This window comes from Malurus melanocephalus, unplaced genomic scaffold (assembly GCF_030028575.1).
Source record: "Malurus melanocephalus ecotype Western Australia unplaced genomic scaffold, MMel_1.1 scaffold_38, whole genome shotgun sequence".
Taxonomy (NCBI): domain Eukaryota; kingdom Metazoa; phylum Chordata; class Aves; order Passeriformes; family Maluridae; genus Malurus; species Malurus melanocephalus.
Genome location: NW_026623270.1, coordinates 876,627 through 900,101, shown reverse-complemented (window position 1 = coordinate 900,101; position 23,475 = coordinate 876,627). Strand labels below are relative to the sequence as shown.

Genomic DNA, 23,475 nt, shown 5'->3' with positions numbered 1-23,475 from the left:
ATTTCAAATAAGTTTCTACTGAAATCCTCATGTGTAATTTMTTAATCATCTCCTCTTAACTACCCTAATTCTGCATTTTGGATTGGTTTAATCCTTAATCACCAAGAGCAAAAAGGGGCTTTATTTTCCAGCAATGAGGAGAGTTCCTCCAAGAAGCAGYTCCACGTCCCAGTCTCTGCTAATGCGTTTTTCATCCAAGAGTCACTAAAMAAAGCACATAAACAGCAGTGGGAGCAGAGACCACAAACCAGCAGCCAGACTCCAGCCTCTTGCTGCAGAATTATTTTCTTATCAGAGCCAGAGTGCCCTTTTTGCTATGCCAGGAATGGCAGGCGTATCACTTTTTGTTTTCCCGTGTACTGTTCTAATTATTACTCCACTATGAGTGTGTTTTATTTCTCAGCCCAGCCGTCTCTTGGGACTGATTTTCATTCAGTACAAATGTTCTCATTATAAAGGCTTGACATGAGGAGAATACAAATGAGAAGATGAGTGCATGCTAAGAAGTTGCTTATACAGAAACTGTATTGATCAAAGGAGCAGCAGAGTAAAACACATGTCAGCATTAACGTGCTCCTACTTCCAGGGTTCAAACAGTTTCCTTTCCCATAAGAATAGTGTGACTCCTTGCCTCTGAAACCAGGCCAGGAGAGACTTTGTTTAACTGAAATCAAAAGTGCAAAGCATTTCTATAGAAGATTATGCTACGGCACTTTAAGCTCTTTGAAAGCAAATGCACCTTCATCATTTTCAGAGAGTACCCATTGTCACTATGTGAAAACTTGCAGAGGAAAGGAAATTCCAAAGGTTTTTACAAATTAAATGATTACACGCCCATGACTTGGAACAATTTTCATAAAGCTAAAACACCACTTACTTTATCCAGCTGCTCACTAATCACACACCTGATGGACTCACTGTGTTTGTTCTGGGAGGGTGCATCCCTTCGGAACTGCTTTTGGCTGGTGGTTTTGGGTTTTTCATGCTGCCTAAGGATCAGCCAGGCATTCCCAGATGAAGACTTCAGTGAAGACATCAATCTCTTTGGGATTTCAGCAACAASTTCTCCCCTTCTCTAAAGGGATGTAAATGACCGAAAGCCACAGTACCAGTTCAGGCCCTCATTTCTGCAGGCCAAGACAATATACCACTGAYAGCTGAACAGAGACAGAGGCCATTCACAGATAAAACACTGCTTTGAAAAAGATTGTGCAAAACCAAGTCTGAGGCTAAAAGCAGAGTGAAGCAACCCTCAGGTGTCAGGCTACCAGGCTCCACTCGARGCAACTAGATTTCTTCCTGGCTTCCATTTGCCTGCAGCCAACTCTGCGGGTAGTATTTCATCTGCAGTGAAAAAGTTCCAGTTTACACTTTATTTCACAAGCATATTGTTGGACATAACTGAATTTTAAAATTAAATGTGTGTTTCTACTAAATTTCAATTTGTAAGTTCTACTGAGGGCAGCAGCTCTGCTTTTCTATTTTTTCTGCTTGCTGACTACATAAATGTGTAGGATATCTCCCAGGACTTTTTAAAAAGTCAGAATTCTAACAAGAATATGTGATTCATGTCTAGACTGACATAAAAATGAWACAGTATCATTCTTGTCACCAGAATGAAGGATGGCTCACACTCTGATCTATGACACACTCACATGGTCTTTAGGCTAAAATAGCACACCCAGAAGTGAGCACAGTTATAATCAGAAACTTCTATAAATATGTAACATGAAGCCTCTTGAATCCTAACTTACAAACTGTATAACCTTGCCAAGAAGTAGTATTTTACCAAGTAATTCAGTAGGACCATCAATAGATGCAGGGTGTTATCCAGCGTGGGATATCATCTGTATATCTGGATATGGCRTTCAAGCTGACCTCCAGCTCCAAACTGTTTTATCTTCGGGTCAACACAGAAACATCRTTTAGTTTCCTTTTCACAAAGACCTCGATGCACATTGAGCTGGTGCATTACCCCTTAGTGACCAGACTGAGCATCCTTCTGCCACGAGCACCTGCRCTTGGAGACACGGGTTTTCCACAACAGCCTCCATTCTTTCACCAGAGAATTGGTGTCTGCTAGTCAGGACTTGCTTGGATTTGCTCTCTCTCTGCTCTCCCTGTCAACTCTCAAACAGCTCTGATGCACTGCCCAGCAGGGTAGGGAATTTATGGCATGGGCTGCTCAGATATCCAAAGCATATCTTTTTCGGTCTACGCCTGGACCAAGCCTGGATGTCAGGAAGTTTCTCCATAGGTCATGGGCAGTCCAGCTAGAATAGTCCTGGAAGCTATTTACATCTGCCGCAGACAGCTCTACAATCAGCAGTGTAGAAATACTCTTTGAGTATGAGCAAACTGGAAGGTAGAACCGAAAACAAAGCATGGGCAAACTTGCACCATCTRGTTTGAAATGCCAACACTTTCCTAGAATAACCTGTGCATCACTACCTTAAGACATTCCCCAGAAGAAGTTCTTATTTAAAAAAAAGAATTGTTGTCTGAAAATGATTTGGAAGTGTGAGGAAGGCAACATATTTGTTCAGGTGGGTGCAGCTCTGAGCTTCACACCTGCCTATATTAGGTTCAGTCTCAATGTATCTGCATTCTTCAGTGCTCATCTCACAGCTCTATATAAGAGATTTATCCTTCAATTTGGCAGCCAGGCTTCACTGCCAGAGGAAAAAAAATTGAGAAAGCAAGAAGGTTTGTCATAAGAGAATGAATCCAGATACAGTTTTTTTTTACCCTATTGTTTTGAATTTGGAATAAATTAATAGCTGTGTCTTGTCAAAACCAGAAGTAAAGGCTATTTTTAAGAGAATGTGAATGATTCAGAAACAAAAGCCCTGTTGATTTTCCTGTCTTAAAACATCTGAAAATTAAAGATGGGTTTGGGTACTTAAACATAGGTATCCAGTGTCTTTTCAGAGGCTCTGGGATATCCTCTATCCCACAGTCCCTGATCCAGTAGAACACATCTCCTTTACAGTTTATGTTATATTTGCCAGCCCCACTCCAGTACATTTCAAATGATGCCCACACTCAGGYCCTTAACTCTCCTAAATGCTCTTCAGGCTGCTATTCTTGATGCCATCCATAAGAACTGAATGAGCARGCTCTCTAATAATGAGGTCACCTATCAAAGTGCCAGGACATAAATTCAGTGATTAATTTCCACAGTTTTACTTGAAACATGAGAACAATGACTCTTAGAAGCTAAATTATATAAAAAGGTCCTTAATCATGGAAATTACTTGCAYAGAGGAATGGGAGATGACAATCTATGATTCAGATAAAATACAATAAATTGTTTTCCTGTTTTCACAGCTGTGTGTCTGGTTTTGCGTTCTTATGTGCAAGCTGGATTTAAATTGCTTGACAGCCTATGAAAAGCTGCCTCTCAATGATCTCCAGGGATGATTTCAGATTCAGATTTAATTTTCTATTTGTCATTCTAGAGTATTTTGAGACTACTCCCTAAACTCACCCTTCAAGAATGGACCTCTAGGAAGCTGTACCCTTACCTGCATGAGTTCAKCACCCAAGCTCCAGGTCAGTATGGTGGCACAATATCCCATAGTCAACTTAAGGGTGTGATTCACTGGAGCACTATTTCTGTGCTGTAACCCTGTTACTTGCAAATACTTAATTTTATTCAAGTCCATTTGGAAACAGGTGAAAACATACACAGAATGCAAAGGAAAAATATTTTATTGTGAACATGGCACGTATAAGATGCGTTTCAGAATATACTGTTATATATCAAATGAGAAAAAAACTGCTTTGACATGAGATAAATGAACAGTGCTTGAGACAAATGAAGAACATGCACACAGCTGTTCTAACAGCACAATTCTGATACCAATCACAACACACTGTATAGCTTTTATGACAATGTTTATAAAAACTGCAAATATTGGATCTACTCCTGCAGTGTTGTCCATCATACAAATCTTCAGTGAATCTTGCAGGTGTGTGGAGGGAGCAATGAGAGCAAACTGACACCCACCTTAGGCAGCAGTAGGTACAGATGGAGGAAACATTAAAAACAAAGGACAAAAACACTGTTCTACAAAAGTAAAAAGGCAAATATTATCCCAAGGAATATTATTATTTGCACAAGAAATCTTAATTGCAGCATCCTGACTCCATTAAAGCCAACAGGATTATRCCATTGAGATCACTGGAGCCTGAATTTCATACTGAAATTTAAAACATTCTTGCATTAGTGTAAACATCAGCAGAAACRAAATGTCAGCATCTATACAAGTATTCAAGTGCTGTTTAAAAAACAATAAAAAAACAGACAACAGTAACCCAAATGGCCAGTACATATACAAAAGGCAGATAATTAAAAGAGGCTTTTTTTCCAAATATACATTTTGAAGTATTTAAAACCATCARTTTTTTAGTACTTGTACATCATTGTTAGGGAAGGAATAGATGAGAAAAAAACTGAGTTATTTACAATGATAAAGGAAGGGCACAGTGTTTGCTCAGATCTATTTGAAACCAGTATTTYTCCACTTTGGAGTCATGACATATACCTGCACATTTAAACATGTTCAAAGCAGTGCTAAGAAGTGCCCATCCTTCATTATTATGAAATATAATCCTTCTGTGCAGGTATTTCAGCATGATTCCTCATAAGCCATTTTATACCCATTCACATTTTCAGTTAAAAAAWCCCAAACAAACCAATCCGAAAAATTTCTTGCAGAAATATTTTGTCTTGAAACAACCTGATGAGATTTCACATCACAGCAATTTACAGTCATGCATTTGGAGATTCAGAGTCAATACAACTTTTCCATTTACTGCTAGAGTTGTGCCTGTCTTCAAACAGTTCTCTGCTAATTTTTGTGCGGATCTCAGGACTCGTTAACAGCTCCTTTATCTGATTCAGTCTGGATAACAGGGCCTGCGTTTCTCTGTGTAAAGCTTCCTTTACTACTGCTTCATGGCTCTTTCCTAGAGGAGAAGAACAATATAATACATTTTATAATAACTCATGTGATTTAGAATCATTAATGTACAGAGATACAGAGATCATATCTAGTTTGGACAATAGTAAGTGCTCAGTCTTTTGCCCATATTGATCTTTTATAAAAAGGTATTTCATMAAAAAAATATAATTTACATCAACAAATGCTACCAAAATGTAAAGAACAGTACAGTGTCACATTTAAGGGAAACTCCTGCCTTATYACATACTGTGTAATAGTATCTGTGATGAGCATCTGTAGTGGTAATTTTTAGCTTGGGATTGACTGCTGTTGACTAGGAAACAGCATGTGCTCTCACATGGAGCAAGCAGCCCTGCGGCGGTGCCAAACCCTTGGGCGCAGGGCATCGCTTCCACTTATGGCAAGGCCTCTTCACAGCCATCCAGCAATCCAAAAGACAAAGGCAAAATGTTCAGTTTCTCTTCAAAAGCAAGGAAGGAACTCTTGGTATCAAAAGAAGTGAAGATTGGAGCTGCGTGCTTCACCACTYTTGTCTTTTTCCACTGTCCATCCCTCCCAGCATTCGATAGATTTTCAGCAGTGCAAGCACTTGTTAAACCAGTAGACAATGTCCTTCAATGCAGAACAAACTTTTGATAAGAGACTCACAAAGCAGAGTGCCTGACATCCAGCACCACTTAGCAAATTTCAGCAGGGAGCTGGGACGTGGTTTTGTAGTTATTCTTGGTGGGATATTTGCTCCCAGGCTTTTTGCACAGCGCTCACTTGCTGTTATCATTGTCGCCCTCATTCTTACTGCCACTTTCTGCTTCCTCAGTTTTTGCAGGGCTTCCATCAGTCTGTCTGCTTTTGTTTTGTGTTTCTTCTAAATATTGCTGCACAGCCTTCAGCACTGCGTTCTCCACCAGCCTTTTGCTGAGGCTCACCAGCTCTGCATCGTCTGGTTCTGCTGCTTGCTTTTCACCTATGCGTCACAACAGACAAGAGAAGGAATTCATTGCCATGCAAAGACAGTAGCTGTGATTGTATCAGAAGCCTCTGAGTTGAGCTARATTTTAAGTTATTAGCTGCCTCTTGATTGTAAAAGGTAAGTTTTCCCCCCTCAAGCTCCGAAACAAAAGTGTTCCATAAAGATTTGCACAGTGTATCAGATCAAAGACATTACACTGCTCATGTTTCTTTTAACACTCCAGCAAAAGTCACTGGCTAGTGCTATGGGCACTCCTTAGCTTAGAGAAGTAAGGGCGCAAATTTAATTTTTTCTGGCCAACAAGCACCTGTRACATCTGGGAAAAGATCACTCAATTACAGAATATTCTGAGTCRGAAGGGGCCCACAAGGATCATCAAGTCCAACTCTTAGGTGAATGGCTCTTAAGAGAATAAAACTTGCAGCTTTGGCTTTATTAACTCCATGCTCTGACCAACTGAGACAATCTCTTGGGTCAAACATGGCATAAGGCAAATTTACATTTTAGCAGCACTCCTAAATTTAGGTGCCACCATTTTGTGATTTTGCTTAATAATTCTAAAACCTATYTATTTATTAATTGCTTGTAATTTAGAAGTTTCTCATGAGAAGAATTACTAAAACACTCAAAACACAAGTTACAAATATATTTCTAAACAAAACACACAACTTAGARAAACCATAAGAGTTCCTCCCTGCCTCTCTTCTGTCTTGTGTCTTAAAGCTCTAACATCAAAGGATTGCAAGTTCCAGCAGTCCATTCTTAAATATCTGCTGATGAAAACAAGAAGCTGACATTTTCCCATTTCACTAAAACTTCATATGAATAGCATATACAACAAATGTATACATAGTGAGGACTCTTATATATCATTTCATGCAATTTGAAACGGTACTTTTCCATGAAACATTTTCCTAATAAACTATAAACCCTACTGCAGAATCCTCCTTTTATGAAGAATTTGTTCCAGGAAAAACAAATTTTATTGTCCAATTTTCATTGGTCATGTCATTTGCCATTTCACAGTCCCCTGCAGTAGGCAAATAACTGTTTCTCTCCATCTATATCTAAAGGTCATACACTTCATGTACTCTTCCAGCATTTTCATTCTGCAACCAGTAATAAGAGCTGCTTAGTCACACTCATCTGGTGAAAGAGATATTATTGTATGCTCTCAGAACCAAGCTTTGTACTGTTCAATTATCTAAATTCGTCATTTTTCATATACATAAATTTATTAAAGTTTGCCAGCACATATAGATAATAGTTATAAAAGAYTTTTATTAGTCTTCCTACAGGACTGAACAACCTGGAGTGATTTCACTGATAAAACATAATTCATATGGGGATTCAAGGAGGAGAGAGAGAAGCAAACAAAACTCTTCATATTCAGAGGTAATGCCTGTATTAGCTGCTAATCTGATCATTGTGCTCTGGAATAGCAACTATTCCAGCTCTGGGCCTCCACAGCACTGTTCCTGTGGGGAAGAAGAATTGTGCTCTCCTGCTGAAGAATCATCAGACCAGACCTTGGTAAAGCATTTCTTCACATTTGGAAAAAAGTGTAGATAAATACTCTAAAGATATTAAAAAAGAGTATCTATGGAGATAGTTTTGGTTAAAATAAAATTAAAACAATATGATAATACATTAAAAACAAATTTAGCATTTCCAAGGAGAAATACTTTAGGCTACCACGCAAGCCCAACAGAGGCAGAGGCACTATTCTCAAAACCAAACAGCTACATACTCCAYGTTCTCTGACTCACTGCTTACCATATCCCTTTGCTATCTCTATATCCTGGGTCTAGGTCTATTCTTTAACTCACATGAAGGAGGGACTTAATTCAGCCTTTTCTCTCTCAGGGCACCTAAGGTATTTATGAGCAGCATCTCCTCACAGTTTTTCTGAATTATCCCACACACTCCTTTGAATGAAGCCCTTTGATTCTTAATTTCCTTTGCTTTTAGTAAAAATGCCCAAAAATGTGTTAGTTGCCCTAGTCTGTTTATTCATTAGGAAAAAAACAAAAAAAAACAAAAAAAAAAGAAGATGTAATTATTATTTAAAATAAAACTGGTTTCCAGTTGCAGTGTTTCTCGTTTTTCAGAATTGCTCATGGGTCATGGAAATTGTTACTCGCACAGTGCTGATGATCTGTCCATGCATCTCAGAACAAAATCAATGGGAAATGTGGTGCTCAGCCACTCTCACACTTGACCCTGTAGAGCTTAATAAGCAGAATATGACTAATCAGTCACAGAGACCTCCAGATACCACAAAACAGTTATGATTATATTTACTCATAATGTAATTTTAGTTGTAGCACATCATGTATTATGGTCTAAAAAAAGGCCAGAGCTCTTCTCCCATGAATACTTTCTGCAGAACAGTTCTCATTTACAGATACATGTACAAAACCATATATCTACTATTGTGTTTATGATTTCAAAAGAAGTAGGTAGCTCCCTTATAAGTACTTTCTCAAGCATGAAAAAATGTCAGATTACCTAAAATGAGCCTTTTAAAAGTACATTTTATAGAGCTACAGCAGAATGGGTTCGTGGTTGTTTGTTTGTTTTTAGTATTTGGAGGTATTCATGGCTCATCAAAAGTCAGGGATCAAGTCTGTAGCACCTCCTAAGAGAGCTCTGCACTCCCACTGGAGAGACACACAGGGCATCTGACTGACATGTGAATGCAAATGCATTCACATCCTTGCATAAAGATCATGCTTGGATTTATCCATCCAGCCACTTTGCTGGACTGGCACACGGGGCTGGATGATTCCCTGATGCTCTGTTTCTATTCTCATACTCCCAAAATAGCAGTTGTGGGAGTGTCTGCAATGCTGTGGTGATACTGTTGTCTCATTTCTATTCATGACTGTTGATAAAAAGAAACAGGTCATGTAATAGAAGCGAGTATTGATCTTCTATATCTACTCGACAATTTAACACTCATCTGTCCTGTTTACATCTCTCCTTCCACACTGCATCTGCTGCCTGCCTGCTTCTTCAATGAATACAATTGCTTTGCAGCAGGAAATGCATCTTTGGATGGACTGTAGCATTATTGGAATTATTGGAATATCTGTGAAAGTCACTGCGGATATGAATGTTTTAGATTTAAAAAGGAGGTTTAAAAATTGACACTTGCTCTGTTTGTAAAATGTGTTTGGAAAAGACAATAGATATACCACAGCACTGTATTTGCATCAATGCTGTGACACTTCTTTATTTCTGTGCCTATGAATAAAAAGCTTCCACTGTCTTTTCTTCCATGTGGCTCCAAACAAAAATGAAAAAAACTTTTCATTTTGTTTATCCCAGAATTCTCTCCTGTAATTTTCATAATATGAAAACCAATTCATATTCTGTGAATGTGCCTCAATGCATCCATGGAAAGCAGTGTTTTTTATTACTGAAACTGAAGCACTCCAGTTGTCCTGAAATGACCACAATTTTTTATAAAGGGAACTATCAACTCCACAGAATTATTCAAAAGGGGCTTTATGATCCAGCGTCCTACTGCTAGCAGTTATGGACACGAACCAGATGCCYGCAACCAAAGCCAAGTTTGGATTCAAATTCACTGCTGTATCTCTTTGCTGGACTAGGTTTACTCTCCAAGCCTACACCCTCTTGCACATTACAAGACTGTGAGCTGAATTTTCAAATACTGTATTGGAACAAATTAGATATCATGGTCCCAGTACAGCATTTTCATGGCCCTGACACAGCCAATTTAGAGTGCATGCAGATATCTCAGATTTGGAGAGAGACAAGAATCCCCAGTTATTTGAATCCCTCTATTGTTCATATGACTAGACCATGGACTGCAATTTTTTGTGACAGATTTAATTGAAGGAAGCAACAGGAGACCCCTTTTATAGGAAAAGCCAGTTTTACATCCTTTTACAAGCTACGCTCCAATACAATATTCCGCAATCCTTCCCTCATGGCCTTAAAACATTGGGCTTTGTTCTTCTTTCCAACAACCTTTCTTGGCAACAAAACAATGATAACATGTGTAAAATTATAAAGCAGACCCTTGGTATTTTAAGTAGGTGACCGAGACAGGCTGAGAAATTCAAAGTCTGGTGTCCGAGGTTCTGCTCTGCAGCCTGAGGAGGGCTGTGGTAACAGACACGCCATCAACCTTTTGGTTTATTCTAATAATTATTTCCAATTCAGTTTTTGAAAACTCTATGAACACAAATATGAGCATGTGCCCATATCTAATCAACACAGTAAGTACAGACAGGAAAGTCACAGCTCTGAACACTTCCTTGCTAATTAAGAACGACTTGCATGAAAAATCTCTTAAATGGTCATTTAAGGAATTGACACAAATAAGATACTGGAAGGAAGTGTGAAATTATAATCTCATTATGACATGATGGTGATGACATTTCTGTTGCTAGATGTTTGCATCTGATGTAACAAACTTCTTTAGGTTTATATATATTGCTATGTAAATACAGAACTGTCATACATGGCAATCTGTCCATCATGCTGAATACATAGTTTCTAGTTTGCTGGAAAGGTTTTTTTTTATTTAATTTGGCACACCATTGAACAAACCTGATAAAGTTAGAAATTTCTAGTAAAGAGGAAATTAAGGGTGTTGCAGCTATTCAGGGAAAATGGTGCTCTTGCCAGATTCAGTAATGACAGCAGGAATACCAGCAGCACTCTTTGAGCTGCAGACTTGGCAAGCGTGGCARGAATTTGTTTTGTTTCACACAAACCTCTGTGAAGCTCTGATAATAATTTTTTTGACCACCTTTAAATGAAGAAACAGGATGTGATCAGCTAAACCTGCTCTTCCTTCTGCAAGCACTCAGGGATGTGATGCCATAGGCACGAGCCTCCAGAACAAACGAGAAAAAGTAATGTAAGACTCTCGTCCTGGCATACAGAGAGTTCTGTTAAATATCTTGGGCTTATTTTCCTATTAAAGGAGACCTGCTGACAGARAAAATCCCCGATTCCTTTAATGTAATTTAATGCTCAAACTTAATTAATTTATAAGAAGTGTAGTGTAACAGGATGCACAGATAACATTATTACTGAAGGAAAGAAGATGGCTTAAAAAGCTGTGAGTTTTACTCATTTTTTCTCACCAACACTCGGGTAGAGAAAACAGTCCAAGTTACAAAAATGGTTTTACACAACTACAGTAACATCCACCATGCAAGGTGGCAACGGGAGAACCAAAGGATTGAGGCAGACAGTGAAGCAAACATCCAGGCAACATTATTCACCCCTGTTCACCATTCACAGTGCTGCCTGGTGGCAGCAGCTCATGGGAACAGGGAATAGGGCTGCTTGGGTCGGCAAGCCTCTCAAGGAGTGCAGAATTCCTCCTCCCTCTAGGATGCAGCCAAGCAGGAAGCCTCCTGCTCATTTGAGAGCCTGAGAGAGAGAACAGGCTTCCCAGTTTTCCCAGAGAAAAGCTGAATTCTGGAACAGGACAGACAGGTCAATCCCTCGCCTTCAATAGCCCTTTAGAAATAACACTGAGAATGTAACACACTATGGGGTGACAGCGCAGGTTTGTTTCCCCATCAACCTTGGTCACCAGAGACCACAGACAGAGCTGGATAGGTCACCAAGCTGAGGGAGGTGCAGGCACAAAGAATTCAGCAGCTATCCAAAGTACAAAGGACATATAAAAAGGACATATAAAGATTTTAATTGCCACAGGCCAAATGTTTTGCCACAACATTATGGCAATGCCCTGCTTATGGACCTGTCAACCATGAAAATCAAACACTTACTCACAAACATGACAAGGGAAGTAATTTAACAAACATTCATCTCTTGTAATTGTTTCCCATCCTTTCTAAAGTCTCTGTGATCTCGTGTTACATCTTTAGGATTCATTTGTTACTACACAGCTTCCACTGGGATGCTATTTTGGCTGTGACTTTTCCATGCTACTGTCAAGTATACTAAAAAAAGCAATCTTTTTTGGACTAAGACAGATTGCTAAACAAGTGTTAATAAATGAATCTTAACAAGCTGATCCTGCATTGCTGCTCCTCCTGAGCTCAGAAAAAGACTCCACACAAACTCATGTTATCACACAGTCTCTCACATAGTACATCTCTTTCCCTGGGGAAAGCAATTTTGAATATATTTGTAAGTTATGGAKAGAAAAGTCAAATTTTAATCAACATGCATTTTCATGTAGTTATTTCAGTTGCAGTAACATGAGTCGTGAAACAGCTACATACTGTTTAAACTGCAAAAGGAAGATGAAATCTTGCAAAAAAAAAGATGTAAGCATAATTGCAATTCAAGAGTATGCCCAAGAATGTCCATTAAATACTGTAATAGTTTTGATTCAATAATTTTAAATATTTTATCATTTTAATGGAAAAAAACATAATTTGCAAGGTGCTTTTAACATCTCTGTAACCATACTTAATTAGATTCTGAATCTAATGGAAGAAGGTTCGAGTTCCCTCTCGCAGTATGAGCATCTTCCATAGGTTTCAACTCATAGCATAATTCTTCCAAAGGCAGTCAAAATAGAAAGGTCTAATCCTTTTCCACCAGAATCTTCTTCCTCTTGGAGGAACTGAACCCACTTCCTAAGCTTCTTGGGAAAACCAGGAAGTAATATGTTTTGAACATATGAGTAGTATTGTTGCTGTCTTTCCTTTCATGGATCAAGTCTACAGAATCTGACCAAATTTGCTAACAGCTTTGAGAAAATCAATAAGACACCCTTAAATCAATGTGAATTGCATTTAAAAAAACAGCCCTAACATTAAGTACTTACCATGGCCTTTCCTATCTGAATCCCCTTYATCTATTACAGATTTTGCCTCAAAGAATGTATTTAGCTTTGTTCTTTCTTCCCTCCCTTTTTTTGTCACCTAACTTCCACTTTAAATGCGTTGTTTTTTCTAAGAGCTGGAATTTGATGTCAGTTTTCACTGTAGTATTGTGAGATGTAGCTGTATGAATGTCCACCGCTCTACCACACAAAGSTTTGCAAATATGAAACCTGCTTTTGATACTTGAAGAGTACTAGTACAGAGAAGTTTAGACTTCTCTTTAAAATGCTCTGACCCTGAACCCGTAAAACCACTGCTTGGGATCTTCTTCAGGACAAGGTCTTCCTAAACTTTCATCTCTCTCTAAAAGTCCAAATATAACCACTCGCAAGAACACTGAATCACAGAATGGTCTGGTTTGGAAGGGACCTAAAAGATCATCTAGTTACTACSCCCACTGTGGTGGGCAGGGACACCTTTCACTAGAMCAGGTTGCTCAGAGCCTCATCCAATTTGGCATTGCCMCACTTCCTGGGCAAGCTGTCCCCATGTCTCACCACCCTCTTTCAATTTAAAGCCATTACCTCTCGTCCTATCACCACATGCCCTTGCAAAACATCCCTCTTGATGTCCAAAGAAAAATATTCCAAAGATAAGCAACAAATTCAGTCATGTCTTTGGTCACAACGAATTACTCCGTGCCATGCAAGTTTTGGTGACCCCAGACATATCAGAATCAGAAATAGTCATAAATAAAGAGTTAAGAATGCTGAAGATATGACTACAGCTCACTTAATTTAATTCACGGAAATCTAAAAATTGTTGGTAGAGGATAGTATAATAATATGTGTGGATGAAAAAAACCCTGAAACATTACCATGTCACAAAATAAAATTTAATGCAATCAATTCTTTGCATGAGAAAAACACTKTATAATCTAGGGCAAGAAAAAAATTGAAGGAATATGAGAGGACAATGCTAWTTTTTTTCCCATCATATGTCCTTTATGAATAGTACAAATATCCTCATTTGCTGAACAAGCACCTAGTAATCAAAATTAATATTATTCTTGAATCTGCTTCACCATTAAAAATCAAGAATAATTGAGTCCTGATTACTTTTTTAAACCAGTGGGCTTTACTTTCACATCCTTCCTATGCTAAATATCAAATAGTTATAAAATCATTTTCTTTATGAAGCAACATAAAAACCCCCTAAAAACCCATTYCCCTAGCTAATAGCTGCACTTCTTTAATGAGAGTAATTCCCTACAGCTCTAACACTGCATTCTAGCAAAAGAATAACTCCCCCTCCCTCTCTTCCCCCATATTTCTACTTCCTCAAACTCAGTGAGTCAAAGATTGTTCTAGCAACATATCAGTGAAATCAATCCAGAAAAATGTCTGCTATGCCAAGAACTGAACTAATCATCACAATTTTTACCAACTTACCCTGTACCATGATAGATTGCTCATTACCATGCCTTAAAACTGACTGTTCTCATCTCTTTACACTCCTTTTCCATTCACAGATTTTCTCTCTACCTACACAGTATACACAGTTCCACACCTTCCTCTTTAGCATCCCAATAATTCGAAATCTGTCCAATTAAAATTAGTAGAAAACTGCTTTTTTATGCCAGCTGGTCTTTTAGACCTTTATTTCTCTCAGGCTAAACAGTTCTAATTTGGAGTTTCAAGTATTTCTTCGTCCTCTCATTTTAAAGCAGCATTTTTCTCAGCCTTTCTCCAACTCAAGATTAAAAGAATAAAGGGTGGATATTCAAGCCATAACCAGGTTTTGCATTTCTTTTTACTCTATTCAGAACCAACTGTATAATCAAAGGCAGGCCCTTTAGTTTGCTTCRCCTTTATGTTTTTCATGCAGAAAAAGTTCTCCCATTTCCATATCTGGCCAGAGGGGCCAAGAAAAGTTCATCAAGGATGAGAAGGAAAGAAATGGGCAATGGTTCTCCTGCAGAGAAGATGATATCACTCATGATTTTGAGATTTCCCAAGACAGGAAAGCACATACAGMAGTTAATTGGCACAATGCAATGTGGTTTGAGTCCAAGAATGCAGGTGTAGCTATACATCGAGGGTTACCATGTGGGCCATCAGAAGCCCTAACCCAGGGTATTTGAGAATTGCCTGCTCTCACAGCCTGGGTGCAGCACCACTTGGCATCCAGACATTCTGCTGCTGWTGCAGAAGCTTATACTCAGACACACCTTACCACACACCATATTTTTATCTAAAGTCTAATTCTATAATCTTTTCTTATTCTATGCCTTCTTTAAAAAAAAAAAATTGACAAAGGGAATGAAATGGATCTTCTAAAGTAAAACGATGCACTTCTTTTGGAATGGAGTTCTTTTTCACTTGTGCTGAAGCAGGCATTACAGGCAGTGACTCCATGATCCAGGCTGTATTACACCTGGCCCTTCTTCCAAATGGTTCAGACTAAGTATAACAGAGAACACATACAATGTATGAACAGGAAACACAGGTGGGGTCAACATAAAGTAACATTAATGTAATTAAATCAGAGGATTGACCATGCTTCAAAACACAAAAACACCACAGCAAATTTCATTTTAACAGAGAAAGGCAATCCCAGATTTTAGGAGGGGGTTCAGTCCCTAGAACTCACCTCATCACATGTTATAGTTAGCAGAACTGCAAGAAAAAACTCATCATTCTTTTGCTGGAAGAACCTTGCACATTGTACTAATCAAGTGCATGTGAAAAGCAAAAGGCAATCTGAGAGAGGAAGAAAGGAAAACCTTTTCGATTGCATTAGGCTATACTGGATGGTAATGGATTTTTAAGATAGAAAAAAATACACATTTGCTTATTGTATTCAGACACAGTGATACAAAAAACATGGCTGAGTATTAATATGTCTTTTTGTTCAAGCTTTGTGCTTTGTATTGAAGTGAAAAATTGAATAAAATGTCATTTAAAAATTATTGCTAGGATGTAAAACAGAATAGGCCATAGGATAAGACAATTCACCTCTTGRCAAAAGGATACAAGCTCTCTAGTGAGTAAAATGAATTATCCATGCCTGAGGATTTTAACTCACAGGAAATTTAGCAAGTGCCCAGATCAAATTCACCTGAGACTGGCAGATATTCAAAGGGATTAAGCCAGCAGCAGAAAAGACAAAGTTAATGGAGGATTTTGAGATTTGGGGATTGGGATCCAGAGGAAATACCTAACAAGAAGTGAATATTCTCTACACTAATTTAGGACAACAATTCCTAAGGATCATGAGAGACACAGGCAGGGTCAAGAGYCTGACAAAAGTTTGGCTATGTATGCCAGCATCAGAATTACAAGTCTAAATGCACTGACTATTGTACAAGTGTGGCAGTGCCAAGTTGGTCATTGGTACAGTGTATTTCTAGCTGCTTAAGGCTCAAGGACAGTCTGTAGCCAAATGTTTTTCAATTTAAGGTCTCTAAATTCTAAACAATGTTTGCAGTATCCARTCCATTTTCCTTTTAAGACAGGATAATTTCCAACCCCGTGCTCCACAGAATTATAGGAKGGTTAGGGTTGGAAGGGACCTTAAATATCATCTAGYTCTAACCCTTATCCCATGGGCAGGAACACCATGCTAAGTTACACAGCTTATACAACCATACACCTCAAATTCCTCTAAATCCCACTCTCTTTTGTCAATTCTCCATTTTAAGCTTATGGAAACAGGACCACTGAAATTTTAGGAATGGCAAAATGATTTGGCATAAAACATTATTAAGCCATCGGTGATCAGCGGCTGAACAAGGCACCAGTAYACCTTACTATGACACTTTTCAAGTTATCTTATTTTTCACTTTGCCTATAATAATTTCACAAATAATAACAAACCAATGTCATCTGAAGGACAACCCCTCACTGGACCAAGGACCTGTTGTTTGTCTTGCTTTCTTTGTTTGCCTGCCTTAATCTCAAAAWCTTGGTCACAACATTGCAAAATGTAGTCTCTCTGCAGCCCAGCATCTGTCACTGACAGGAAGCTTTCCCTGAAATATATACAAAATGTTCTCTCTTGTTCTTATTTCACATGATGCAATAGAAGTAATCCCATGCTATCTTAACAGTTGCTTAATCATATTAACCAGTTCCTCCTCCTGCCTTCTGTTTTTGTAGCCTTTTTTTTTTTTTTCAAAACTAGCTATCTCCTACTCTCAGAGCTCCCCAAGATGTAGCTCTGCAGCTCCCTGGGCATTATCTGGGAGCACAGCCTGGGRTCCTACTTCTCATTTGGAGCATTGTATTCTTTTAGAAATACAGAACTTCCTCCAAACAGGTTTTTTTCCTCTGCTGTATGATTATGCCTCTYGAGCTTCTAGGACAAAAGTTACACTAATCTTCCCAGTGCAGMTTTAGCTAGCACTGCATGCATGCCATTTCTGCTAAAAGGTTGCAAGTCTGGTGGCACACGACCTTGTCGGAGGGGAAAAAAAGAGAGAGATTTTGGGGTTTGCTTTTTCCTTCCCAGAGGTGAACCTTTTTTATAGATGAAACCTGTACTCACCCCTTTTTGAAAAAGGACTGACTACAGCTTCCTGATCATTCCAGGTCAGTATAGAATGTCAAATGTCAAAGTTGTGAGTCTGATTTTTAGTCTATATTTTGGTTTCTAGAGATCTTTAATGAAACAAAATAACTATTTTTCTCTTTCKTAATTATATATCATCTTTAATGGARGCTGTGCAGAACAATTTTATAATTTAAAAAAAGAATTTTTAAAATGGTTTCTGGAATCAAGGTTAAAACATTCCTGCCTCCTTCCAGGAATACCACTCTCCATACACAAACAAAGCACTCAATTACCTAACATCCAGCATCACAAATCAGACAGCATAAAGGGAAAAAAAGCACATTTAACATATCAGCTTAGGAAGAAATAGACAAGGACCACATTTTGGTTGTATAACAAACACTTTCCCACTCTCAAGTGTGGCTTTTCTATTTCTGTAATAGATGTTTTCTCCATATGCCACAATTTCTAATTGTGAGCTGCTCCTCTCTAAGCTCACAGGGATTAGGTTACAGTAGGATTTGTCACATAGCAATACAATAGGTCAAAGCAAATGAGTTTCTAAATTGAAGGGGTAGCTGTTCACATACAGTAAAAGAGAATGGTATTTCACATTTAGTATGAATTTGGCTGTAATATGGATTTGCTTATGGATTACTTTCAAGCAGAGAAAGAACATTCAACTTAGGTTCTATGTTGACACTAGACAAAACACCTGTTCTCACAGCACCATGAAAGGCATCTCTGAAACCTAGTGTTTCATGCAGAGGTACCTGCTTATGTTTACACGGGTGAGCTCTACAATGCCAGGACTTGTTGCCTCTGAGGCCAATTAGCACAGAGCGACTGAGGTCCATCCTATCCAGCTCTGTGGAACTCTGAAATGCAGTGGCTGCATCCAAACTGATTGCTGGGARGGACTTGTGTTGGTGCTAACTCCTAACCAGTGCCCAGGAGTTTCTGCAGCATGTTTGCCAGTGCCAGAACTAYGCCAGGGTCATGGCATGGGCAAGGCAGTCCCAGTGGTCAGCCCCAGACACCCCGACATGTAGTGCACAGCAGTCCAAGGCACCCCAAGCATCGCAGAGTTGGGCTGTGTCTGTAGGTAGCAAAGCTGAGAAGTACATTGAGCCAAATTCTGCATTTGTGGAACAGTTACTTCTGTGGATTTCTCCTGGCAGAGGTTTTAAATCGWAACTTCAAAGCAGCCCAGCACAAATGAAAACAGAAGTATGAACTAAGAACAGTTTCAGAGAGTAGTGCAGTAGTAGCTAGAGTAACACATGTGCCAGAGGACAGGATTTGGCTCCTGACTCCCCTAAAGCTGTGGGAAAAACAGAATTTCCATTTCCTCTTTGACTACAATGAAATCTCACTGCTGTAATTCTGATTTAACCTGCAGAAGAAAGGAAACAGGCAAAATTCATAACTCTAAATATTTAGACTTGCTAATGCTTTTCATTTTTCAGGGCAGGCCTTACAGCACTTCAGAAAATCGTGTTGYTCCTTCTACTGTTTGGTGTATAACGAGTGGCACAATTTGTGTAGTGAATACAGAGAGGCACTGTGCCAGAGTACACACAAATCCCAGTAAACTGAGACAAGAGCATGCAGTAATGAACGAGAGAAATAATACTGAGAGGACTTCCACAATACAGAGTATGGTGTTTGGATGTTGCTSACTGGGAATACAGGGCAGCTTTTAATATGATCTGATAGCAATGACCTGTAATTTACCCTTTGAAAATCAATAAAAACATCATCTGTAGCCTTTGCTTTATTCAACAGTATCGAGAGTAAAGCAAACAGAGTTACTCTGAGAACCCAGTCTTCCTTTTTTTGGGGGGCAATGATGTTAATAAATAATTTAAAATCATATTAACAGCTTAAAAGACAAAATATCTCACATCTAGGTGTATATGGGGTGGATACCAAACATACTTTCCTCTAATGAGCAATCATGTTAAACCTGCATACTTACAGAAGTATGAGAAATCCCTTACACTTTCTCTTCTTAAGTGGAACATCTCCATACAGGACAATCAGTGAAATTCCCCTCTTCAATATACCCCAAACATGTTTATGTATGTCTTTTGGCCTTYATTCTTCCTTTTAAACCCAAAAAGGATATGGGATGGCAGCAGACACCCTGCTTGGACAAACAAGTGTAAATGCARAAGATTTAAAAGTGATCTTATTTTCTTTCCAGGCTCACTCTTGCTTGAAGAAATCATGTTGGAAGTCTCCTGCAAGAGCCAARGGAGCAGACTACCAGTCTGATTTTTAATGCCTAGGGCTGCATAAACAGCATTTTACCCAGGCTCCTTCCCTGGCTATGTGTGCACTTAGAAAAAGGATTCCAGATGGAGCTGGCAATTTGTTGGCTTGCCATCTGAACCAATCTTTCTGATATTATTTATAGAAGGTCTGCTTTTAAATGGGCTAGCTGATATTCCCATCCATGTCACCGCAGCCCCGGACTCTGGGGGCTGCTACTGGACTGTCACAGCCACGACATTTGGCAGGCCAGGTCCTGGGTTGGTATAAATCACCACTATTCCTGCTTACTGCTGCTAAGGGTTTCACTTGACATTTTCAGTACTGCTTGATTCATGCCCCAGTTAATTTGTTACACTTTCATGGTTTTACTTGCATGTTTAGCAAAAATCCTGAAACACTCTTAGCTTGTTTCTAATTGAGTATTCCAACTGAAACATCCTTTTAGACAGCTTACAAGAACTGCAGTACTAAATAGTATAGTACTACTGAAATTACTATTTTAAATTAATATAAACATTATTGAAATTAACAGTTCAGTTACATAACATTGGAAATTGTTCTGAGATTTTTATCACTACAAGGAAAGTATAATTTTTATCATGCAGAAATAAATTTGTGGGCAAAAGCAGCATGTATTCTTATTTGTGTTGTGTTGCAAATGGATAAACAATGGTTAACTGTCAGTTATTACCCACTTATAAAAGATCAAAAGCAATTAACCATCACAGTATATTTTAAAAGAGTTATTAATTTCTATTCATGCTTTTTGTCTAACTTTATGCTGGAGATCTACAAAACAAACTAATTGCATTTGAAAGATTTAGCCCCATGAGAAATTGCATTCACTATTCTTTGGCCTGCTTGGCTTTTTGAACCAAAAAGCAGCACAATTTGGACTTTTAAATGCAACTTTCAGCTGTAATCTGCCACTGCAGCTGGTGGCCCACAGTAATGCTCAGGGCTATTGGAATGTGATTGCAGCAAAATTTGCTCATATTCCAAACCATCATAAAGCCTCTTTTTCCTGACTGCCATTCAAGGTGTCTGAATAAATTCTTGGGCATTTTTCCCCCCTTATAGGGCAAGGAAATGACCTTTGGTGGATGGAATTTAAACTGGTATCTACCAGTTTATACCTCAGAAATTCAGGGCTCAATTCTGCATCTACTGAAGCGTCCTGTCTCACCGAACTTTTGTCAATCAATTTAACTGACGTAGCATCAAYGTGCTCAGTAAGGAGATTAAGAAAATACTACTATCCCTTTGGAATCTGCTGGTTTTATTCATGGGGKTTTTTGAATGAAATACCTCCCGGAAACAATGAACAAAACATCTGGCTAATGTCACAGTTAGAAACTTCTTCACATAAGCAATTTTCCAGGACATTATTTCCCCACATGGACTGTCTGACCTTGTAGCCAAGTGTACTAAAACGTTATTTGGCCATACATTTTAAAAAAGAAAGCAAAAGCAAGAAACCAAATCACAGAAATAATTAATTACACAAATGTGCAGTAAAATAAACATTTTAAGGAAGGTTCCTCTGCTTGACAGAGGATTKTTTTTCTTTCCTTTACAGTGCTATACATGTAAAAGCAGCAATAGTGCGTGGTACTCATCATCACCTCTTACTGAGTTTTATTTCCACTCAGAAAACTGCGTAACCATAGTAGAACTAATAGTGCATTCTTCACAACCACAACCCCCTCAGTCAGCAGCCTCTGCTAGCCTGACAAGCKTGCTGACTAGCTCCAGCAGTGGTGACCTTTGTGTGGACTCACTGGCATCATGGGCGTGGTTCCCATATCTGCAAAGAAGCCTTCAGCTGTAAACAAAACAGTTTTAATGTTTTCTCATCTTTGCTCAATGAGAAGTCCCATAACAGAGTTATCCACTGCAGTACTAACAGGACTAAATAGTCCACAGATGGCTCATACAATGCCCTTCACAGAAATCAAATTTTCTTTCATATCTCTTAACATTTTCAGACTGGCATTARCTAACAATAATTTCTTTGTGAATAAACTCATTTCTGAATTATAGCTTTGCAGATCAGAAGAGGATGGGAAAGCACACACATATTAAGATAACCTTTGTGTGAAATATAAGCATGATAAATGCTACAAGACCTTGGAAGTCAGCCARCCAATAAGAAGTATGGCACTTTACCCTGTGGAGCAGCAGCCATATGAGGCAATACAACTGGGAGGGGTGGCAGAAGGGAGATACAGAATCCATACACCTCAGAGCTTTGCCCTTCTGACTATTTTTGCTGCAGTTTCTGAAAAGCACTCAACTACAGCCAGGCAGGTCTTCCTTGTTTTCTCCACCTGAGTACAGGGTAGGTACAGAGACACCATTTCACTGTCCTGAGACTGCTGCACCTAGCAGGAAGGCTGAGCCATCTGACAGCTACATGATTTAATGTTTGATCCACACATGTCAATGGATCAATCTGCACAAAGGCAGAGCTTACTACTTTAGACCCAGCAAAAACCCTTTCATTTCACCAAYGGAGCAGCACACTGTTGAGAAAGACATCATAAYCAMCTTTTCTGGTCAATGYCTCCTCTTCCCATTCCGCTAGTCCYTCCCACTTGCATCAGAAGYTTCAKCTCCTTGCCATCCCTGCACTGTCTTCTGGCAGGAGGAAGTCCTCTCCACATGTGCACATGTTCACGAGGTATTAAGGCTGTTCAGCACCTTGCAAAACCGAGCCTGTGTATTTCTCCTGTTCATTACTCTTCCCTAGATACAGTCATWCAGTGGAAGAAGCTATTGTGGCTATGTGACCCTTACCATCAGCTGCACCAGGGTTTTTGAGAATTCCTTAATTCACTTCAAACTGTGTTTTGTATCTAGACAGTCAGGTAATGATGGGAGAAGCATTTAACCTCACTGGGGTGTTTTTGCCTTTATTAAAGAAGTGATCACATAAAATCTGCTCTGCTATGGATCAGTCTACATAGCACACATCACCAGTGTACACAACCCCCTGTACACAACCAGGGATGGTGGCAGCAATGATTCTATGGGATCTGCAACTTCTTCTGTCAGCACTTTTTAATCTAGAAGAGAATGGGTTTTATGGTCATAAAGCCATTATTGTTTTGCTTAGGTAACAACTGCCAGCATAGCAATTTTGTTTCTATCAACATTTATCTCTAAGAAACCAGGTTAACGAGTATTGCATGTGATCACATATTTCCTGTTAGAACTCAATGTGAAAGATGGCAGCTTGCAGCAACCCCCCACAAACTACAGGCAGGGTTACCAAAAGCGTGGCCAGTTTTCACCTTGGTGGTCTTGTCCAAAGATCCCACAACTCCCCCATCAGGATAAGGAGGACTGAGATCAGAATGAGGGTGAAAGCAAAAGACAATAGTTACATTATGTATATCCCACATAAAAGATAAGTCTCTCCCAATATGTTTGGGACATAATACACTTGCAGAGGTATTGACAGTATAGTAGCATGTGAATGGAAGACAGAGCACTTGGCCTCAATGTGGAAAATAAATAAAATTTCAACAATATAGGAGGAAACTATGCAAACACTTCTGCAAAATATGATGTATCACCTGATAGCCAAACAGGTCCTTATTTTTTCCACCTATGTAAAGTGATGGTTTGGCAAGTATGCTGAAGGTTAGAAAGACTGCTTACTCTTGAACACTTAAGCTAATGGACATTCTAGATACAACACACAGTGACAAAATGCCCACAAAAACATCCTGGATGGAAGCTGAAAGAAGCTCTTAGCCATGATTGCAGACATTTTCTGCAACTGGGTCCCACTGGCATCAGTGGAAGACAGGAAACAATGCATTATAGTAACAGTGGCTACAGAGGGACCTGAGCAGCTCTCATCTTGCTACACAATCACGATTCACTGGAGACTGGCTCT

The 23,475-nt window shown here is 39.0% G+C and overlaps 1 protein-coding gene across 1 annotated transcript in view; it reads right to left on the bottom strand.

Annotated features, from left to right (window-relative positions):
- Positions 1-4,906: 4,906 nt before the first annotated feature.
- AKAP7 (A-kinase anchoring protein 7) overlaps positions 4,907-23,475 on the bottom strand; it is an 81,503-nt gene continuing 62,934 nt past the window's right edge. Inside the window, 1 exon segment of the mRNA XM_057364376.1 lies at positions 4,907-5,934. Coding sequence (XP_057220359.1) covers positions 5,732-5,934 — 203 coding nt within the window. The 3' untranslated portion in view covers positions 4,907-5,731.